We start from the raw sequence: 17,116 nt of genomic DNA, 5'->3' as shown, positions 1-17,116 counted from the left end.
CCTTGAAAGTCAGTTTTAACTCCATTTAAGGTTAAATTTAGCTCTATTATGCGCATCAGGTTTGGTAACACTGCCAGGATGGCCGTAGGAGGCAAGCATTGGGCTTATGGGAGTATTATTTGATTTGTTCTCTTGGGAATATAACTTCCAATGGAATAGAAAATGATATCAACGGAAAGAGGGCAGTGTGAAGATGTTTGACAAGGGGAAAAGTCGACACTTCCATTTGATTAGCCCGAACTTGATGTTGAAGTTGATTCTGTATAAGGAATACATGGGATTCCGAAATTTCATATTCATTGTATTTTTCAAATATCGTGACCAGGTTAATAATCAACATGAAAAAAATGCTTCCATTGGGAATATGGAGAGAAATTCATACTCTTGATACACCCTGTTTTGTTTTTATTAGTAGCAGTGCCCATTCAGGCGATATTGAAATAAATGCACAACTGGTGCGTAACTGTACCTCCTCCCCTTAACAGAAAATGAAACAATTTCTATCACTATGTGGGAATGTTTTGAATTAAAGCTGGTATTTTTCTCCAGTAAACCGTAAACTACAAGAAGTATTATGCAGATTTATTATATTTAATTATTGTAATGTGTTACCATACATTTAAATTTATTATGCCTTACTTAGAGCACAGAGTTCCCATAGGTGGCACTAGGGTTTCTGCAATATCAGGTATTCCAATTTGTAACTCATCAGTCCAGGATGCAGCATTGGAAGTAGTTCCAACAATCATCACCCATGCTGTGATTGAGCAAAGGAAAGTTATATATGGAGAGGCAGTCAATTCACAGTGGCCAACTGGGAACATCTCCGAGGATAGTCCACGGAAAGCAGAAATACTTTTCCTACCTAGCCTGCTCCTAGCTTTTAGCCATGTGGAAAGTTCCCATGCTGCATTGCTTCAGATCCCACCTCTCAGCTGTGTAGAAGTGAGCAAACCCAGGACATTTAACACCTTACCTAATCCAACCATTGGCCACCATGGCAGTGGCATATAACATAACATAACCCCACAGCGCTACAGCCCACGGCGGGCCTTGGCTTACCTACCGACTGCTGGTCTCCCTCCCACACTATTCCTCCGTCACCTGTTATAGCGTGGAGGTCTTAGACCAGTATTGGGGTGACGGGTGATCAGCTCGACGAACCCCCAGCCGTTGTTGTAGGTCTTCTTGACTCACTTGGAGCTTCCCAATTTCCTCACGATGGTGGGTTGCCACCGGACCTATACGTAGGCCGAATAAATTCCGACCAGAGCCGGATTCGAACCTACGCCGTCCCGCAGCGAACGATCTCAAGACGAGTGAACGCCTTACCCCGCTCGACTACGGAGGAGGACATATACTGGATTAAAAATCTGGGCTATCTCACTATATCATAATGTTCGAACGGACAAAAATTTGCTGGTGAGGAGGGGAGGGGGCTTTTCTTGTTCAATTTTTGGGATTTTGAAGTGATGTGATATCGTGAAATATTTATGTAGGCCCAGACATAAAATACAGTAAACTTCTTACCTTGTACACTTTTTTTTGCAGTGCCTGAGACCTACCTATCTTCAAGATTTGAAGCATGAGGCCTCCTCATTGGCATAATGGTAACGTTGTGCCTTGAAACAAAGTGAAGGTTTGAGTTGCTGTTTTCAGTCCACTTTATGCACAGTAAGGCTAATCAGATCTGGACCTACAGTTTAAAGTGGGATCCGAACCACTTGTGCCTCCACCGGGTATCGAACCTGGCACCCCTTGATTACATGGCAATGACGCTACCACTGTGCCATGAAAGAGGCCCTTGAAACAAAGTGGTCCTGGGTTTGATACCCAGTGGAGGCACATAGTGCTTGGGATCCCACTTTAAACTACAGGTCCAGTATTCTATCTGTACACAAAGTGGACTTAAAAACAAAAATTCAACAACAATTTGAAACTTATCCTTATACGTAAGCCTAGTAAATTGTTCGTTAATTATGTAATTCATTTAGTTCACTACACAACACAGCACATATCATTCACAAAAAGATAATTCACACACCCACTCCCCATAATACACAGTAACCTGCCTTGAAAAAAAAAGTTCCGTGCACCAAGGAAATGAACCCAACGTGTTTCCACATGAAATACAGAACAGAGTACCTTTGTCAGATTGGTTATTTTCAGGCATGGTCACAAGCATAAACCATAATAGGGCAGCCAACAAATTCCCCAATTCCCCTTCCCCTGCATCTACTCTGGTTGTTTGAAGAGGTCAGAGGCCTCTCCCTGTCATGAACAACCCTATTCCGTTTTCCAGGCTCCAAAATTCCCTTTTCCTGAGAAGATTCCATATTGGGAACAAGGGGTTAGCAGCACTGACGGCATTCGTGCTAGAAGACTGCCATGCTCGACTCACGGTACTCTTTGCGTGCTTTGCTACGTTCGCGAAATTCAAAGAAAGTGGTAAGATTGCCAACTCATATGAAATAAGTGTGCCAAATCCTGAAATGTCATTCTATTTTTATTGAAATGAACAATTTTATGCACATTTTCCGATCAGTCTTTCTTCTCTTGTGAGCCTGGGCTTCGCAGGTAGCCTAGATAGCATAGAATATACGCCTCTGCCCCATGCTATGAGGAATACACACCTGCCCCTAGCAAATGCTGGTTGATATACGAGATGCTTCCTTCAGAAACTTGTAACTGGCAGCAGCCCACCGGCAAAGGAAGAGGAGAAGAAGTACAACAAATGGCCATAAATTAAAATTAAGACCTTATTGTTACACTTCTTACTTCAAACGAGGAAAAATTAGATGGATCCTGTCTTACCTTTTCTGTGTTTTCCAGATGCTGTGACATTATCATGGAAGTGTCCTTGAAGGAGTCATTTGTGATTGAGTTTGGTTTGGTTTGAGTTGGTGTTTTAGGTCCACCTTATGGACAGTAAGGCTAATCAGGACTGGACCTACAGTTTGAAGTGGGATCTGAACCAAACCACTGTGCCATGTGCCTCCACCGGGTATCAAACCCGGGACCCCTTGATTACAAGGCGACGATGCTACCACTGTGCCATCGGGGAGGCCCTCATTTGTGATTGAAATTAAAGGTATAGTATCACATGTGCTAACATTAAAAGGAGTGTTTGTTAAGTGAAGTTAATGTTGATAAATGTTCATTAATTTTCACAGTGACTATTACTTTAACCCAACGAGCCTAGAGTGTTACTTCAGTGTCTTGTTTTCCCAACACAGGACAGCTTTGGCCAATGTTGTGCAGGAAAGCAATTGGATTACCTTCTCACATTACTCGTGTGCATGTAAATGGGAAATTTGTGAGATGCTGAACACATGTTTGTTTTCAATTTTTAATTTGCAATAAAAATTAACTAAATGAAATGTTATTTACAGCACATGGTATCAGAGGGCATCTCAAATTTAAACATTTATTGTTATTAAAAATTAAGTAATCATTTCAAGTACAGCGAGTTGAAATCAGAAGTGGACTACAATTTCCACCATGTATTGTTGCTTTTGCTTGTGTATTGATGAAAGCAGCATAGAGGAGGCATGGATCATGGTGAATCAGCTGCTGACGTGCATTTTGTAGTTTGAGTTTGCTGTTTGAGCATGTTGGGTTCTGCGAGATTTCAGGGTGATAAGATTGCCCTTACAATGTACAGGACCAATCTACACGCACTACGGTTGTCCAAGAAACAGATGAAAGAATGGTAATTACTATTGCCAGAAATGTGCTGGCATGGACATCATTTCCAATGGCCCCTGTAAACAATGGTAAATTGGTAGAGGAGTGGAATTTTCAGCGAAAAATGCAAGCTCGACCAGGACTCGAACCTGGGTCTCTGGCATATCGTGCCATTGCTCTACCACTGAGCTACCAAGCCAACTTGGCTTCGTCTGATTTTTTGCTGCCGCTGTTTTACCTGTGTGAAGGAGTGCCTATAAATCAAGTAGTTTTGAGTATAATACAGTCCACTTTTAAATTGAACACCCTGTGTATCCACAGCAGTATTTGTTGAAAGTGTCATGCACTCAGCCCTGAGCATAACAATAATTGACTAAAAAAACTCTGCAAACTCTTTACAACTAACATATAAAGTGCAACTAGTCAAGATTTTTCTTACCTCTCCCTGAGTGAGGAAGTTTGCCAATAATGTGGCTTTTATGGCATTAGTGAGGTCAGCATCATCAAATATTATTAGAGGAGACTTTCCACCTAGTTCCAGTGTCACTTTTTTAATACCAGATGCTCCTATGAGGAGAATTGAAAAGAGTTAGCTTGCCTTATGGTAGAACTTCTACTCCAGTATTTTTTGTCACTGGGCACTTTGAACATATTGTAGTCGAAAAAAAATACCAATCTTAGGGACTTCATGAATAACATGCTGAAATTTCTACAACATACACGTACTCTATCCTGAAGAAGAACCTTACATTCATTTTTATCATTATGTGGCTTGTCATCAAAAAGGAATATAGTTTATTGGAATTTATGCTGTGTATTAATGATTCCAAAAATTAGTAAAAGTGGATTTTGTAAATGTGTGGCAGCTATTTTAATACTTTCAATATTTCATAGGTAAATCGAAGAATAAAAAGTCTTATAGATTGATACAATTGCCAAGAACTGTTAATGTTCGAATATTTACAATTCTGAACAATTGTGCAAAATTAAAGCATCAAGGTCAAGAGTACCCAGGGTACTGTTGCTGTGTTGGGCAGATGCTCTCTCCCTCAGATTACAATGTTTCATATTTTTACACTATTAATTATACTTGATACTTGTTAGATTTTTATACGCTTCTTTAAATATATCAAAAGACAGAAAAGAACAGAAACAAATTCTTAATGAATTAATAGCCCGACCCTGTGGCCGAGCGGTTAGCACATCGCGCTGCGACGCCAAGGGTCCCGGGTTCGAATCCTGGTCGGGCTTGGTTGTTTGTGAATGTCCATTTCATCAATTTCATCCTTTCATCCTTTCATCACTCATCCTCATCTTCGCAAATTAGCCACGAGGCACAAAACGCGAAGTAAAATAAACTAAATCAATCAATCAATCAATCAATTAATGAATTAATAAAACATTTAAAATACTGGGCACAATATTACACACAAATACACACCAACACAATTTGAGTATCTCACTTGCCGGAACTGTTTGACTAATAATAGGAAGAACTGTAATTTGAACTATCCTCTGTCAATCATAACACAAAGGGTTGGCTTTAACATGCATGCATTGCTTGTTATAGTCTTCTTGCAAGTCTTCAGCATGTCAAACACATTTCTCCCAGTCCTTCTTGTCACTATGGAACTGCATTACGTAGGAGTTTCTCAACATCTGCTATTTTTAAAAGCTTTGTTTCGCTCAGCTAGCTCCCCTTTCACCTACGCCCAGATGAGTTTTATTTGGTTGTAATGAGCATGGTATGAGGGTAAATGATCACCTTGTGACCCTTTCCCTTTGCAATTTTTACAAGTTCATATATTATTGGTAAATTCTTCATTTCTGCTTTATTTAACGACTCATCCCTGCTTTTTATTATCTGAAATAGTAACCTCGTGTTTTTGAGCCAGCCCTGAATGTGTGCCTTTTTCAGATTGAATGTGGAAGTTGTTCGCATGAACTGAATTGTAACTTGCTTTGCCAAATACAACAACTGCACTTTCTTCCATTAACATGAGGAAACTAACAAACCACTCCTTAAACACAGTGGCAGTCATTTCTGTGTGATAATCTACATTCAGAACCTGCCTGCTTTTTAGAACAAAATATCAATTCACATTCCTTTATGAATCCTGTTTCTGATGATCCAACGTGAAGAACAATGACCCTATGTCCATCAACAACTGGCATTTTAACCCCCTTAGTCCATGAGTGTCTTGCCAAATCCTTTTGCTACTGTGATCGTGGTTCACAAAAATATAGGTTTGCCAAGATTATCATGTTTGCAGCACTAAACTGTCCCCCCCCCCCCCCACCTCTTCAGAATTCGTAACGTACATTTGTTTGAATCCCGGGAGATTATTATTTTTTCTCCTACATCAAATCTCACCTTTTCAGCAGTTGAATATTCTCTATGTCATAAAAACTTAAAACAGACCTATGCACTACTTCCTTATCAAACTCATCTCTCTCTTTTGTAGTGTTTCTGTGGCAGATGGAAGTGGACTTCACTTCTTCCTTCCACATTATCTATTGCTCTTTTAATGCTCTGAACAGTTATTCTGCCCATGCCATATGCCAGCTTTTGAACTTGTTTGAAATTAATAGTATTTTCTATTTCTGGATGACAAACTAACATTTGAAAAAAAAAAAAAAACTGTACACGTGTGCAATAATACTCTTAGTCTGTTTATTGAGTTTGTGCCTGCTGAATGGTTTCTCTTGTTGCTGTGTCGTACAAGGGATATTTTTTCGTTGTCAGTTAGTTATTAGTAGAGCCCGGAAGTTTGGCAAAATGCCTCTTTTTATCTACTGCATATATTGATAAAATTTTTCCGGATATACGTTTCTTATGTTGTTTCAAATGTTTTAAAAGCCTTTTCATTTTGCCTATTTTGCCTATTTGGGACCCCACTGCCTATTTTTAATTATAATGCCTATTTTTGCCTTTTTCAATGAAATTTGGCCATTTTTTTTAAAAAAAATGTGTATATAAATTATTTTTCTCTCAAAAAACGTTGTTGGCAATTATTTTTCTTCTGTTTATTATGTGAATAATTTTCGCCTTATTTAAGTAATATTGAACTCATGCATGTTTCAACATTGCTGAAGGAGAAAAGTGTGAGAAAAATTTATTTCATGCTCAGATAGGATATTGCCTTTGGGTTAACATATCCTTGTGCATGATTGACTGCTGAAGTGGACAGGTTGATTTCGAACATAAAGAAGATATTTCTGAAATCTCCCTCTCCGAACCCGAAAATTTAAGGAAGTTGCATCTGAGCTTAGTTTTATCAGCAGCTATACATTATGCTAACAACCTTGAAAAAAATCAGTGAGGTGATAGATGCTCTTCCAGAAAATGAAGCAGCTTCAATTCATGAAGTGAAAAAAACTCCTGTACTATTCAAGTTTATTTTTGCACATTATGGTGCATTTCCAGAGACAATTACAATTATAGCATCCATGAAAACCTACGAGGAATCTATGCAGCAGATGATGGAAGTGGTCAGCTGTTGCGGAAAAGTGCAAACGGGTAGTGAGTGCAAATGAGGACTTGAAACAATTGAAAACAATTTGTGATATTCTAAAAGGTGAAAAAGCTGTTACCCACAATGAGTCCAGCTACTTTAGCTTGTTTTATGTATGCTCCAATAACTTCTGTCCAAGTTGAAAAATCATTTTCTATTATGAAAAACATTCTCTCTGACAGACGACTATCAATGAATGTTGAGAACTTAAAAAAACACCTTGTAGTTATGTGCAATCAAGACGGAGAAAATTGAAATGCTCTTCCCAATGTAGATTTTTAACATTTTGCCAGCAATTATAGATAAAAGTAAGCACTTTCCAAATGTGCCTTTTTCGGTTTATTTTGCCTTTTTTTTCCATTTTTTGTGCCTATTTTCCACATTATAAATGCCTTTTTTGCCTGCCTATTTTAACGAAAATAAATGCCTGAACTTCCGGGCTCTAGTTATTAGTGTCACTTATGTTAACAGTAACAGCCCACTTCACCAAATCATCGACATCAAAAAACTGTACACATTCATGTTGAGACGATCCAGTTTCTACTTCTTACTGTGTCTGTCTGTTGGTGGAATATACAAATGGAATTAAGCAGTTGTGGCCTTCTTTAAAAGGCCTGGAGTAACTAAGTAGAACCACCGTCAATGCTCAGTTACAGCTTTAGTTACACCTGGCTTCATGTAAGCTGTTGGAATTATTCCATAGTTTTCAGGGAGATACAGCAGGTAGGTCAAAGACTTTAACTTACTTCAGACCAAGTTGTATTTTCTGCATATCAGCAACAGCAGGATTACTGGTACTGGTATCAATACAAGGCAGTAAGTTTCAACTAACACTAATAGAAAACTCTCTCACCCACAAAAAGGGAGTGGGAGTATTAATACGTACCTGCTGCCATCACTTTCGACCCAGTGGGTACAGAGCCAGTAAAAGAGATCTTCGCCACTTCTGGATGGTTACAGAGGAAGGAACCTGTCGGACCCTCTCCCTGAAGTTAGATACAGCCATCTTATTCTTCATGCTTTCCCTCAAAATAAAACAAACAATGAACATACATTTACTCCCTTAGAGAGACATGCCACAACTGTAAAAAAAAAAGTTTGTCCCACAAAGAATCCATTTCAATATCAATTAACATTCTCATTACAGCGAAACACACTTCACAGTAAATAAACAAAGAAAAAAATGTTAAATATATCTTGCACTTGTTTTGTTTCTTTGGGTTTTCTCAGTTGTATATATTTTTACATGTAATATTCCAGTTTTTAGAAGACTAAAACAAGGATGCTGTCACAGATAACTTTTCATATTTCTTCTCATGATTCATTTGATGATATTGTGTAAATAAACAAGTATGTGTCAGTAAAACTAATAAAACAGAGTAAGTGTAAGATGTAACATAACATAAAAATAACCCGTGAGGGCCAGGGCCAACTTACCGACTGCTGGCCTCACTCCCATCTGCTGATATGGGAGATCATTCAACCAGTTACAGGGCGACGTGTGGTCAGCACAACGAAACCCCAGTCGATGATTTAAGTTTCCATTACCGGGTTCCAGGGGTGTAAGGGGTGACCTTCCACATAGGTGCCCAAAAGTCAAACTCACTTCGACATAGTACATCCTGGACTGCATTTTGCAGACGAACAAGGCTCTGGTGACTGACCCTATGGCCAGTATAATTCTGTGTGTTGTCCTGTTTTTTGTCCCTATGTGTGCTGAGTGCCCGTTTACAGCCTCAGCTTTTAACAGAAGTAAGAGTATTTTAAGATTTTAGTTACGCAACGTTAGAGTTGCTATTTGTAACGGTAAGGGGCTGGACCCCGTATAATGTGAAGGGTGCAAAATAGCCTAAGTGCTGACACACCCAAAATTTTAAAATCAAATTAAAATCAAATGACCAGGTTCCGCTACTCATTTGTAGTTCCCCAATTTCCTCACGATGGTGGGTGGTCACCGGTCCCGTACACAGGCCGAAATCTCAGGAGAAAAGATGTTATGCTTCCGCCAGGAGACTCGAACCTGCGCACGTCCTGTAGTCGGAGGCCAAAGCACGATGCCATGGACTGCATGACCACAGTGCTGGACAAGTGTAAGATATATTTAATATAAATCATGTTGCCACAAGGTACAAATTTAACAAAAAAATTAGGCAAGCACATGCACAAAGAATATCGAAAGAAAATGGCAAAATTACTCCTGATATCTCAGATTTGCACCAAAATCGTAGGATATGCATCCTATGATGTCCTCAAAGAACATGGCGTGGTGCTATGCACAGGGGAACACTTTACCTTTTTTTACCTCATGAAGTGACTTTTCACCATTTTAAAGCAAGGCATATCACTGAATACCTGTAGCATCAATGGTAATGTTATATCTCTGAATGAGGTGATGTCAACAATGGTGGGATGGCAGAAACTGATAAGCATGTTTGAAAATGTTTTTTAAGACCATTTTATGTTCAGAGAGACTGTACCACAGCTAAAAGAGACATCCAACTTTGAAATTCAAATAAAGTTTAAGTACGATTTTCCACTTGTTTCTAGTTCAGTTCACACTTTACAGATGACACAGTGGTAGCTAGCGTCTTTGCCTTGTAATCAAGGGGTCCTGGGTTCGATACCCGATGGAGGCACATAGTGGTTCGGATTCCACTTTAAACTGTAGGTCCAGTCTCGATTAGCCTTACTGAGCATAAAATGGACTTAAAAACACCAAATCAATCAATCACACTTTACAGGAACAATATGCCACAGTGTGCAAGAAAAACAGCCAGCCCCCATGGTAGAGTGGTTAGCATATTACGCTATGATCCCAGGGGTCCAGAGTTCGAATCCTGGCCTGGGCATGGATGTTTGTGAATGTCCATTCATCAATTTCATCATATCATCACTCATCCCCATCTTCGCAAATTAGCCAAAAGTGGCACAGAAAGTGAAGGAAAATAAAGCAAATCAATCAATTAAGTATTATTTTCCTGTAGTTTACGGTTATTACAAGCATAAGAAAACAGTTTTTTCTTTGTGACGTTTCAGGGGAACACACGCTCCTTTCATCAGACATTTATTTTCATTTTGACTAAAGATACAGTTATAACAATGGTTAGTAATTTTTTTTTAAACAAAAGAATCTGTTATATAATGGATGTTGTCAATTAGTAATTTTTTTTTAAACAAAAGAATCTGTTATATAATGGATGTTGTCAATGTTACATTGTTGTAATATAGCAACTTAACTGTCTGTTTTATTTTTATTTCAGATTGTTTTTTTTTAAATTATGAATCCCAAATATCATCAGGGAATTCAAATTCATCATTGTTTTCACAAAGTCTCTTGATGTTTTCTGTTACATTAAATTTTAAAGATGGTGGCTTACTCCATTTGTGAAAAAGAAAACTCCATACTGGATCTATGTTACCATTTTCATTATTTAATTTATTCCAGTGTTCTTCTGCAAGGAACGAAGCTTCCCAGACATTCAACTCTGTGTTTCCCGTTAATCTGTTTAAAACCCTTCTCTTTTTAATCAAATGCTTCTCTTTGATGATATGAGTTGACAAACCTGTTCTTGGGTTTAGATTTATAATGTCCAAATTGTGTTCGTGCCATCTTATTGTCATTTTCCTTGCTGTTTGTCCCACATAATCTTTGGAACATGAACAACTTCTATTATATATTCCTGTGGTTTCCACATCTGGTAGAGAGTTTCTCATTTTGAATTCATTAAATGTACATTCCAAACTTCTTGGTGATTTAAAAACAATTTTGAAATTAAAACTTCTAAAAATTTTTGTAATTTTATGTGAGAATCCCTTGTGGAATGGAATGCACACAAATTTCTTTTCAACAGATTTTTCATCTTTGTCCGTATTTCTCTTTTCCTTTAGTTTTCTTGCAACTTGTTTTTTGATTTGGTTTATTCTGTTAGTGTGAAAGTCATTTTCTTTTGCTATATTAAAGAGCCTTTCTTCTTCATTTTTGATATCCTCATTATTAGAACATAGTCTGTGCTCTCAGGAAAAAAAATAAAAATATGTTATCCATTGTTATACGCGAATGTTCTGATTTGGCATGGATGTATTTTTTCCCCCCTAATTTTTTCCTATGGACTGATGTTTGAATTGTTGAGTCAGTTGTCTTAATTTGCAGGTCAAGGAAAGGAATTACATTGTTAATCATGGGTTCGCAAGTGAATTTTATGCGACGATGTGAGTCATTTAACAATTTAAATACGTCCATGATGGTGTTCTCATTTTTAGCAATAAGTAGCACATCATCTACATATCTGATGTAGAGTTTGATATCCGCACCTATCGCATTAACAATTGGAGATTCTATGTAATGAAGGAAAATGCTGGAGATGATTCCGGATACTGGGTTTCCCATTGATAGACCATTACTTTGCTGATAGATTTTGCCATCAAATATAAAGTAATTGTAATTTGCACATACAGTAAACCATCGAACCATTTCCCATGATTCTACTGGGTTAACCTTCATCTCAATAAACCATCTGTGTAATGCATCTGTGGCATCTTCTATTGGGACACTAGGATATAAATTTTCAACATCAAAACTTGCAATACGATACTCATTATTCCAAACAATATTTTTTAGTTTCTGTTTCACTTCATATGCATTTTTAACACTGAATTGTGTTTGTTGTTTAATTATAGCAAGTCTTTCAACTAAATATTTGGATAGTGTGTATGCAGGATGTGTGAAAGTTGCAATGATGGGTCGTATTGGAGTTCCCGGTTTGTGAGTTTTTGGTAGTCCAAAGGCAATCGGCAGGGTTGAATTTTTGACAATGAGTTTTTTCTTCATTTCTCTTGGTATCGTGATACTGCTTTCAATTACTTTCTTTATCTCATTTATTATTTTAGTTATAGGGTTTCGAGAGGTTTCTGTGAAATTGTTTACTTTGAAACATTCTTCCATTTTTTCTTTATAGTCCTTAATTCGGATAAGGACAGGTTTATTTTCCTGAACAGGTTTGTCAACTCATATCATCGAAGAGAAGCATTTGATTAAAAAGAGAAGGGTTTTAAAAAGATTAAGGGGAAACACAGAGTTGAATGTCTGGGAAGCTTCGTTCATTGCAGAAGAACACTGGAATAAATTAAATAATGAAAATGGTAACATACATCCAGTATGGAGTTTTCTTTTTCACATCTTTAAAATTTAATGTAACAGAAAACATCAAGAGACTTTGTGAAAACAATGATGAATTTGAATTACCTGACGATATTTGGGATTCATAATTTTTTAAAAAAAAAATCTGAAATAAAAATAAAACACTGCTTTTTTTCACAGTTAAGTTGCTATATTACAACAATGTAACATTGACAACATCCATTATATAACAGATTCTTTTTGTTTAAAAAAAAATTACTAACCATTGTTATAACTGTATCTTTAGTCAAAATGAAAATAAATGTCTGATGAAAGGAACATGTGTTCTCCTGAAACGTCACAAAGAAAAAACTGTTTTCTTATGCTTGTAATAACCGTAAACTACAGGAAAATAATTCTATAATGCAAGCAATGCGTACATAAAAGAAAAACTATCAATCAATTAAGTTAGGAAAAACAGGCTTTGAACTGTAGCAAAATTAGAGGCAAGCTGAAATTTGTCTGAGGTTAAGGTTTAGAGGAAGAAGTCAGATCAACATGTAATTAGGCTTAAATTTTCCATTTGGAATGAATCCTTAATTATGGTACTGATATGATTTACTTTGTGAGAGCAATTTGCAATTTGGAAGACTCATTTCAAAGCAGAAGTGAGGTTCTAAATGTCGGACTTCTTTTGAGGTACCCTGTACCACAAAGGATGTGGAATAATAATATTTGCATTGGGGACACAACCTAAATTCTTCCTAAAAGAAACTTAGTTTACATTGAAATGGCCAGCTCCTATATATAATGAGGAATGCTAAAGTAAATAACACTGGGAAAGGACACTATGCACAGGAATGAGAACTTCAAGTAATGCAATTTTCAGTGCCTTGCGACACCTTACTGGCATACCTGCACCTGAAAGTGATTAACTTAAATACAATGTAATGTATAGAGTATATCTACATAGCATTGGGACAATCCATGTCAAGTGGTCCAATCCTTGTTGCTCGACAATTTTTAAAAAATCTAATTTTCTCTGTCCAGTTACTTTACCATGTTGTTAGTTGAAAACAGTAATTATTTTAATTTTAGTGGCTGTAGGTTTCGAGTGGCAGCCATATTTGTTTTCAAAGATCCACCATTTGGTGGTGTCGTAAGAGGTTCCTGAATCTGAAATATCTCAGCCCCTAATTATCCTATCGATGTGGAACAAAAACCAAAATGATCAGCAAACTGTAAGCTACAAGACTGCGTATTAGCCATTGTTATATATGAATTATGAAAGGGTGAAATTTACATTTGAAAAAGTAGGTCATTGATGCTAAAAGTCCCGATTTTAGCAGATAATATTTGCAAGAAGGGAAATGGTCAGGAAGTTTAGCTTTACTGGAGCTGATATCTACAACAATTCCAATATACCAGTTTGCATCATAAATACACGCAAGTATGTCACCTGTTTGGAGGTGACATCATTGTTTGTGTTATTTCCTTCACAACAAATAGTCTTGTGTAGCATGTAGCACATAATGATTTTCCAGGAATCAGATCTACAACATAATTATTTTCCTTTAGTAGGTGTGCACTCGTAATTTCTGAAAGTCCTTTAGTTATGACTTTTTTATGGATTTTTAGAGGGTCGCAACACGATTGACCAAAAAGATGATGATACATTCGAGAAATCTTCACTTCATGGTAGTTGCATATGTTTCCAATGCCACTGCTTGTTCTCAACATCAGAAGATTCCTCTTTTCTTCACTGAAATCACCATGTGCCTTAATGCTTCTTGATACTGGCCCATACACATCCTTATGACATTCTTCACCACTTAATGTACCTACATTACATCACATTCCATTTTGTCACTAACTGGATGTAACGATACACAGAACTGCAGAAACACAACCTTCCTCTTGAGCTGCAAGCATCTGAATGAGGCACCAGTGGTGAATTCCCATAAGATGCATGTCTGAACACGATTGTGCATGTTGGAACGAGCAACCTGCTTACTGCTTTCATGTATATCTATTCTATTTACCTCATATAACTTTTTCTTGTATGCTTTGATAAACCCCTTTGTGAGTTATTCATCCACTGTCAATTGATTTATGATGTATATACAGTAAACTCTCATTTATCCGTACTTTGCATATGCTTATTTGTAGGTCTAACTTTGTGTTAATATTAAAGGTACTTATAATGAAATCTGAAAATCCTAATTTTTGGTACATAATATATTCATACCGAACAGTTATAGGGATGAATTGTATATTTTTATCAGGTTCCCCACCTGTGAAAGGTGCACTTTTTCACTTTTCTAACTTTTTAATCATTTCTAGAAAAAAAGGGGGGGCATGTCTAAGGGTTGAAACTTGGTGAATGAGCACATCTATATCAGAGCTCTTTATCCAGTAAAGCTCAACTTCCAGACCATTTCCCTTCTTGCAAATATTATCTGCTAAAATCAAGACTTTTAGTGTCAATGACCTACTTTTTCAAACGTAAATTTCACCCTTTCATAATTCATATGTAACAATGGCTAATACACAGTCTTGTAGCTTACAGTTTGCTGATCATTTTGGTTTTTGTTCCACATCGATAGGATAATTAGGGGCTGATATATTTCAGATTCGGTAACCCCTTACAACACCACCAAATGGCAGATCTTTGAAAACAAATATGGCTGCCACTCGAAACCTACAGCCACTAAAATTAAAATAATGACTGTTTTCAACTACATGGTAAATTAACTGCACACAAAACATTAGATTTTTTAAAAATTGTTGAGCAACGATTTTCTCATATCCTGGACCACTTGACATGGATTGTCCCATTGTGTTTGCTGATCTATTAGCAATAAAACAAAAATTGTTCCAAAACTCCTAGCTGAGAACATGCATTTTTTTATCTTTAGGGGCACAGGGGATGGAAGCAAAAGGGGAACACTTGGGAACTTTTTGAAAATGCTCCTCCTAATGAGATCAACCAAAATTCCTCTTGTCCCTAATTTGTTTTTGGCCTTCATTGACTGGGCTATTAAAGCAACTACGAAGAAAAATATTATATTTAGTTGATAAGCTTCAATAAGAAAGGGGACAAGGCATTTCCAAACATGCAATACATACCTGTATCACATTATATACACCATCAGGAATCCCTGCCTCAGATATAATTTCACCAAGTGTTACTGCAGTCACAGGTGTTAACTGAGATGGTTTATAAACAAAAGTGTTACCACATGCAAGAGCTGGTGCCACCTATAAATCAGATGTGATAGATAAAAACTGATATTTCAACCTTAACGATTAATTTTTATACAATGAAAGCTAATGATATTGTCATTAACTGGTTACCAGTAAACTGAAGATTTATCCATATTTACGATATAAAACTGCAGATTAAGTGGCAAAACATAGATGGGAGCAGGTAACAATCATTATCAGCCAATGAAATTATATCATTAAAGTATAGTTTAGGCCTACATTAGTTTATAATGTCCATTGCTAGTATCCGGCAATTTCATATTTCTATTGTATACCTTTCGGCATTGAGGGAACTAACTCAACTGAACTAGCTATTTGAATTAACTTACACAGACATCTAAACGCACAGCCATGAAAATAGGCAGCTGGGCAGAATTGTGCTTGTGCCACATATGGAAAAAGCAAAGCAAAAGCAGGACAAATGTCACTGGTTCCCATGCACTGTGTGGCAACGTCAATTGGACTGCGTTGCCTAGTTTGAACATCAGACCGACCTCTCTCTGGGGCACTTTTGTGTCATCCCTGGCCTTTTGAGCAAATACTGTCAGTTTGTATCACATGGATTACAAAGAGCAATTCTACAACAAGATATTTCATTCTCTTAAACCTCTGAACACACGGGGTTGTGCTTTGACGTGGCAACAGCGTGAACACCTGCCACCACATAATTTCATGGATGTGCCTTTAAGTTTTGGAAATTATGGGGGGGGTCACAACCTGGCTTGGTAGCTCAGTGGTCAAGTGCTGGCACAAAATGCCAGGTTTGATCTTGGATTGAGCCACATTCCTCTCATAAATTTTCAAATATGTTATAATATATCTCCATATTATGTAATATCACTAACCGAGGTACCTTGTAACTAGCCCGATGGAGGAACATAGTGATTCAGATCCCACTTTAAACTGTAGGTCCAGTCCCGATTAGCCAGCCCTACTGTGCATAAAGTGGACTTAAAACACCAACTCAAATCAACTCAACCTTGTAACTAGAGCTGATTGGATACAGCTTTGAACCGATAACAAGGCCAGAACTCCTATGGATTCCCAATGATAATTGAAAATTTTAAGAATTCAAAGTACTTCAAAATATTTTATAAATTTCAATATGTAAGTTTTCGACTGCAGGATACAGGGTGTCTGAGGAGTCAAAACCCTTACAATATATTGCATATTACATATTACCCCTGCATATATATAAGGCACATATATTTACATACAACATACTTCAAACAGTTTCAGGGTGATTCCATACCAAATCATCCAATGGTGGTTGCATTACCATTTTAGAAAAAAATCATTGTTAATACATACGTTTGTACATGTTTCTAGATATCAAAACCAATTTTCGAGTCGAGTCTAAAATATGAGATTTTTACTGAGAGTTAGGTTCATACAGGGTGTCATACAGGGTGTCAAAATTCTACAAACGACCATGTTCTGATATTTTATTTGCAGACACCCTGCAGGTAGATCTACACATAAAATAAAATTCAAACCTTAGACTAAATCCCACATGAAAAAATCAGGCTTA

General features: G+C 37.1%; 1 protein-coding gene and 1 non-coding gene across 5 annotated transcripts in view; both read right to left on the bottom strand.

Moving 5' to 3' along the window:
- LOC145987117 (4-trimethylaminobutyraldehyde dehydrogenase-like) overlaps positions 1-17,116 on the bottom strand; it is a 229,321-nt gene that overhangs the window by 5,731 nt on the left and 206,474 nt on the right. For all 4 annotated transcript variants that reach the window (XM_083121601.1, XM_083121600.1, XM_083121599.1 and 1 more), the window contains exons 5-7: positions 15,448-15,579; positions 8,089-8,188; positions 4,127-4,254 (exon numbers count right to left, since the gene is read on the bottom strand). In XM_083121601.1, the coding sequence (XP_082977727.1) occupies positions 4,127-4,254; positions 8,089-8,188; positions 15,448-15,579 (360 nt within the window). The remainder of the gene's footprint in view (positions 1-4,126; positions 4,255-8,088; positions 8,189-15,447; positions 15,580-17,116) is intronic.
- Positions 3,816-3,886, bottom strand: TRNAI-GAU (transfer RNA isoleucine (anticodon GAU)). Its single transcript has one exon. It is a non-coding gene; the product is annotated as a tRNA-Ile (tRNA).

The sequence above is a fragment of the Lepisma saccharinum genome, chromosome 4 (assembly GCF_977018435.1).
Source record: "Lepisma saccharinum chromosome 4, izLepSacc3.1, whole genome shotgun sequence".
NCBI classification, from domain to species: Eukaryota; Metazoa; Arthropoda; class Insecta; order Zygentoma; family Lepismatidae; genus Lepisma; species Lepisma saccharinum.
The sequence above is the reverse complement of the archived record's forward strand: the minus strand, read 5'-3'. Positions and strand labels throughout refer to the sequence as shown.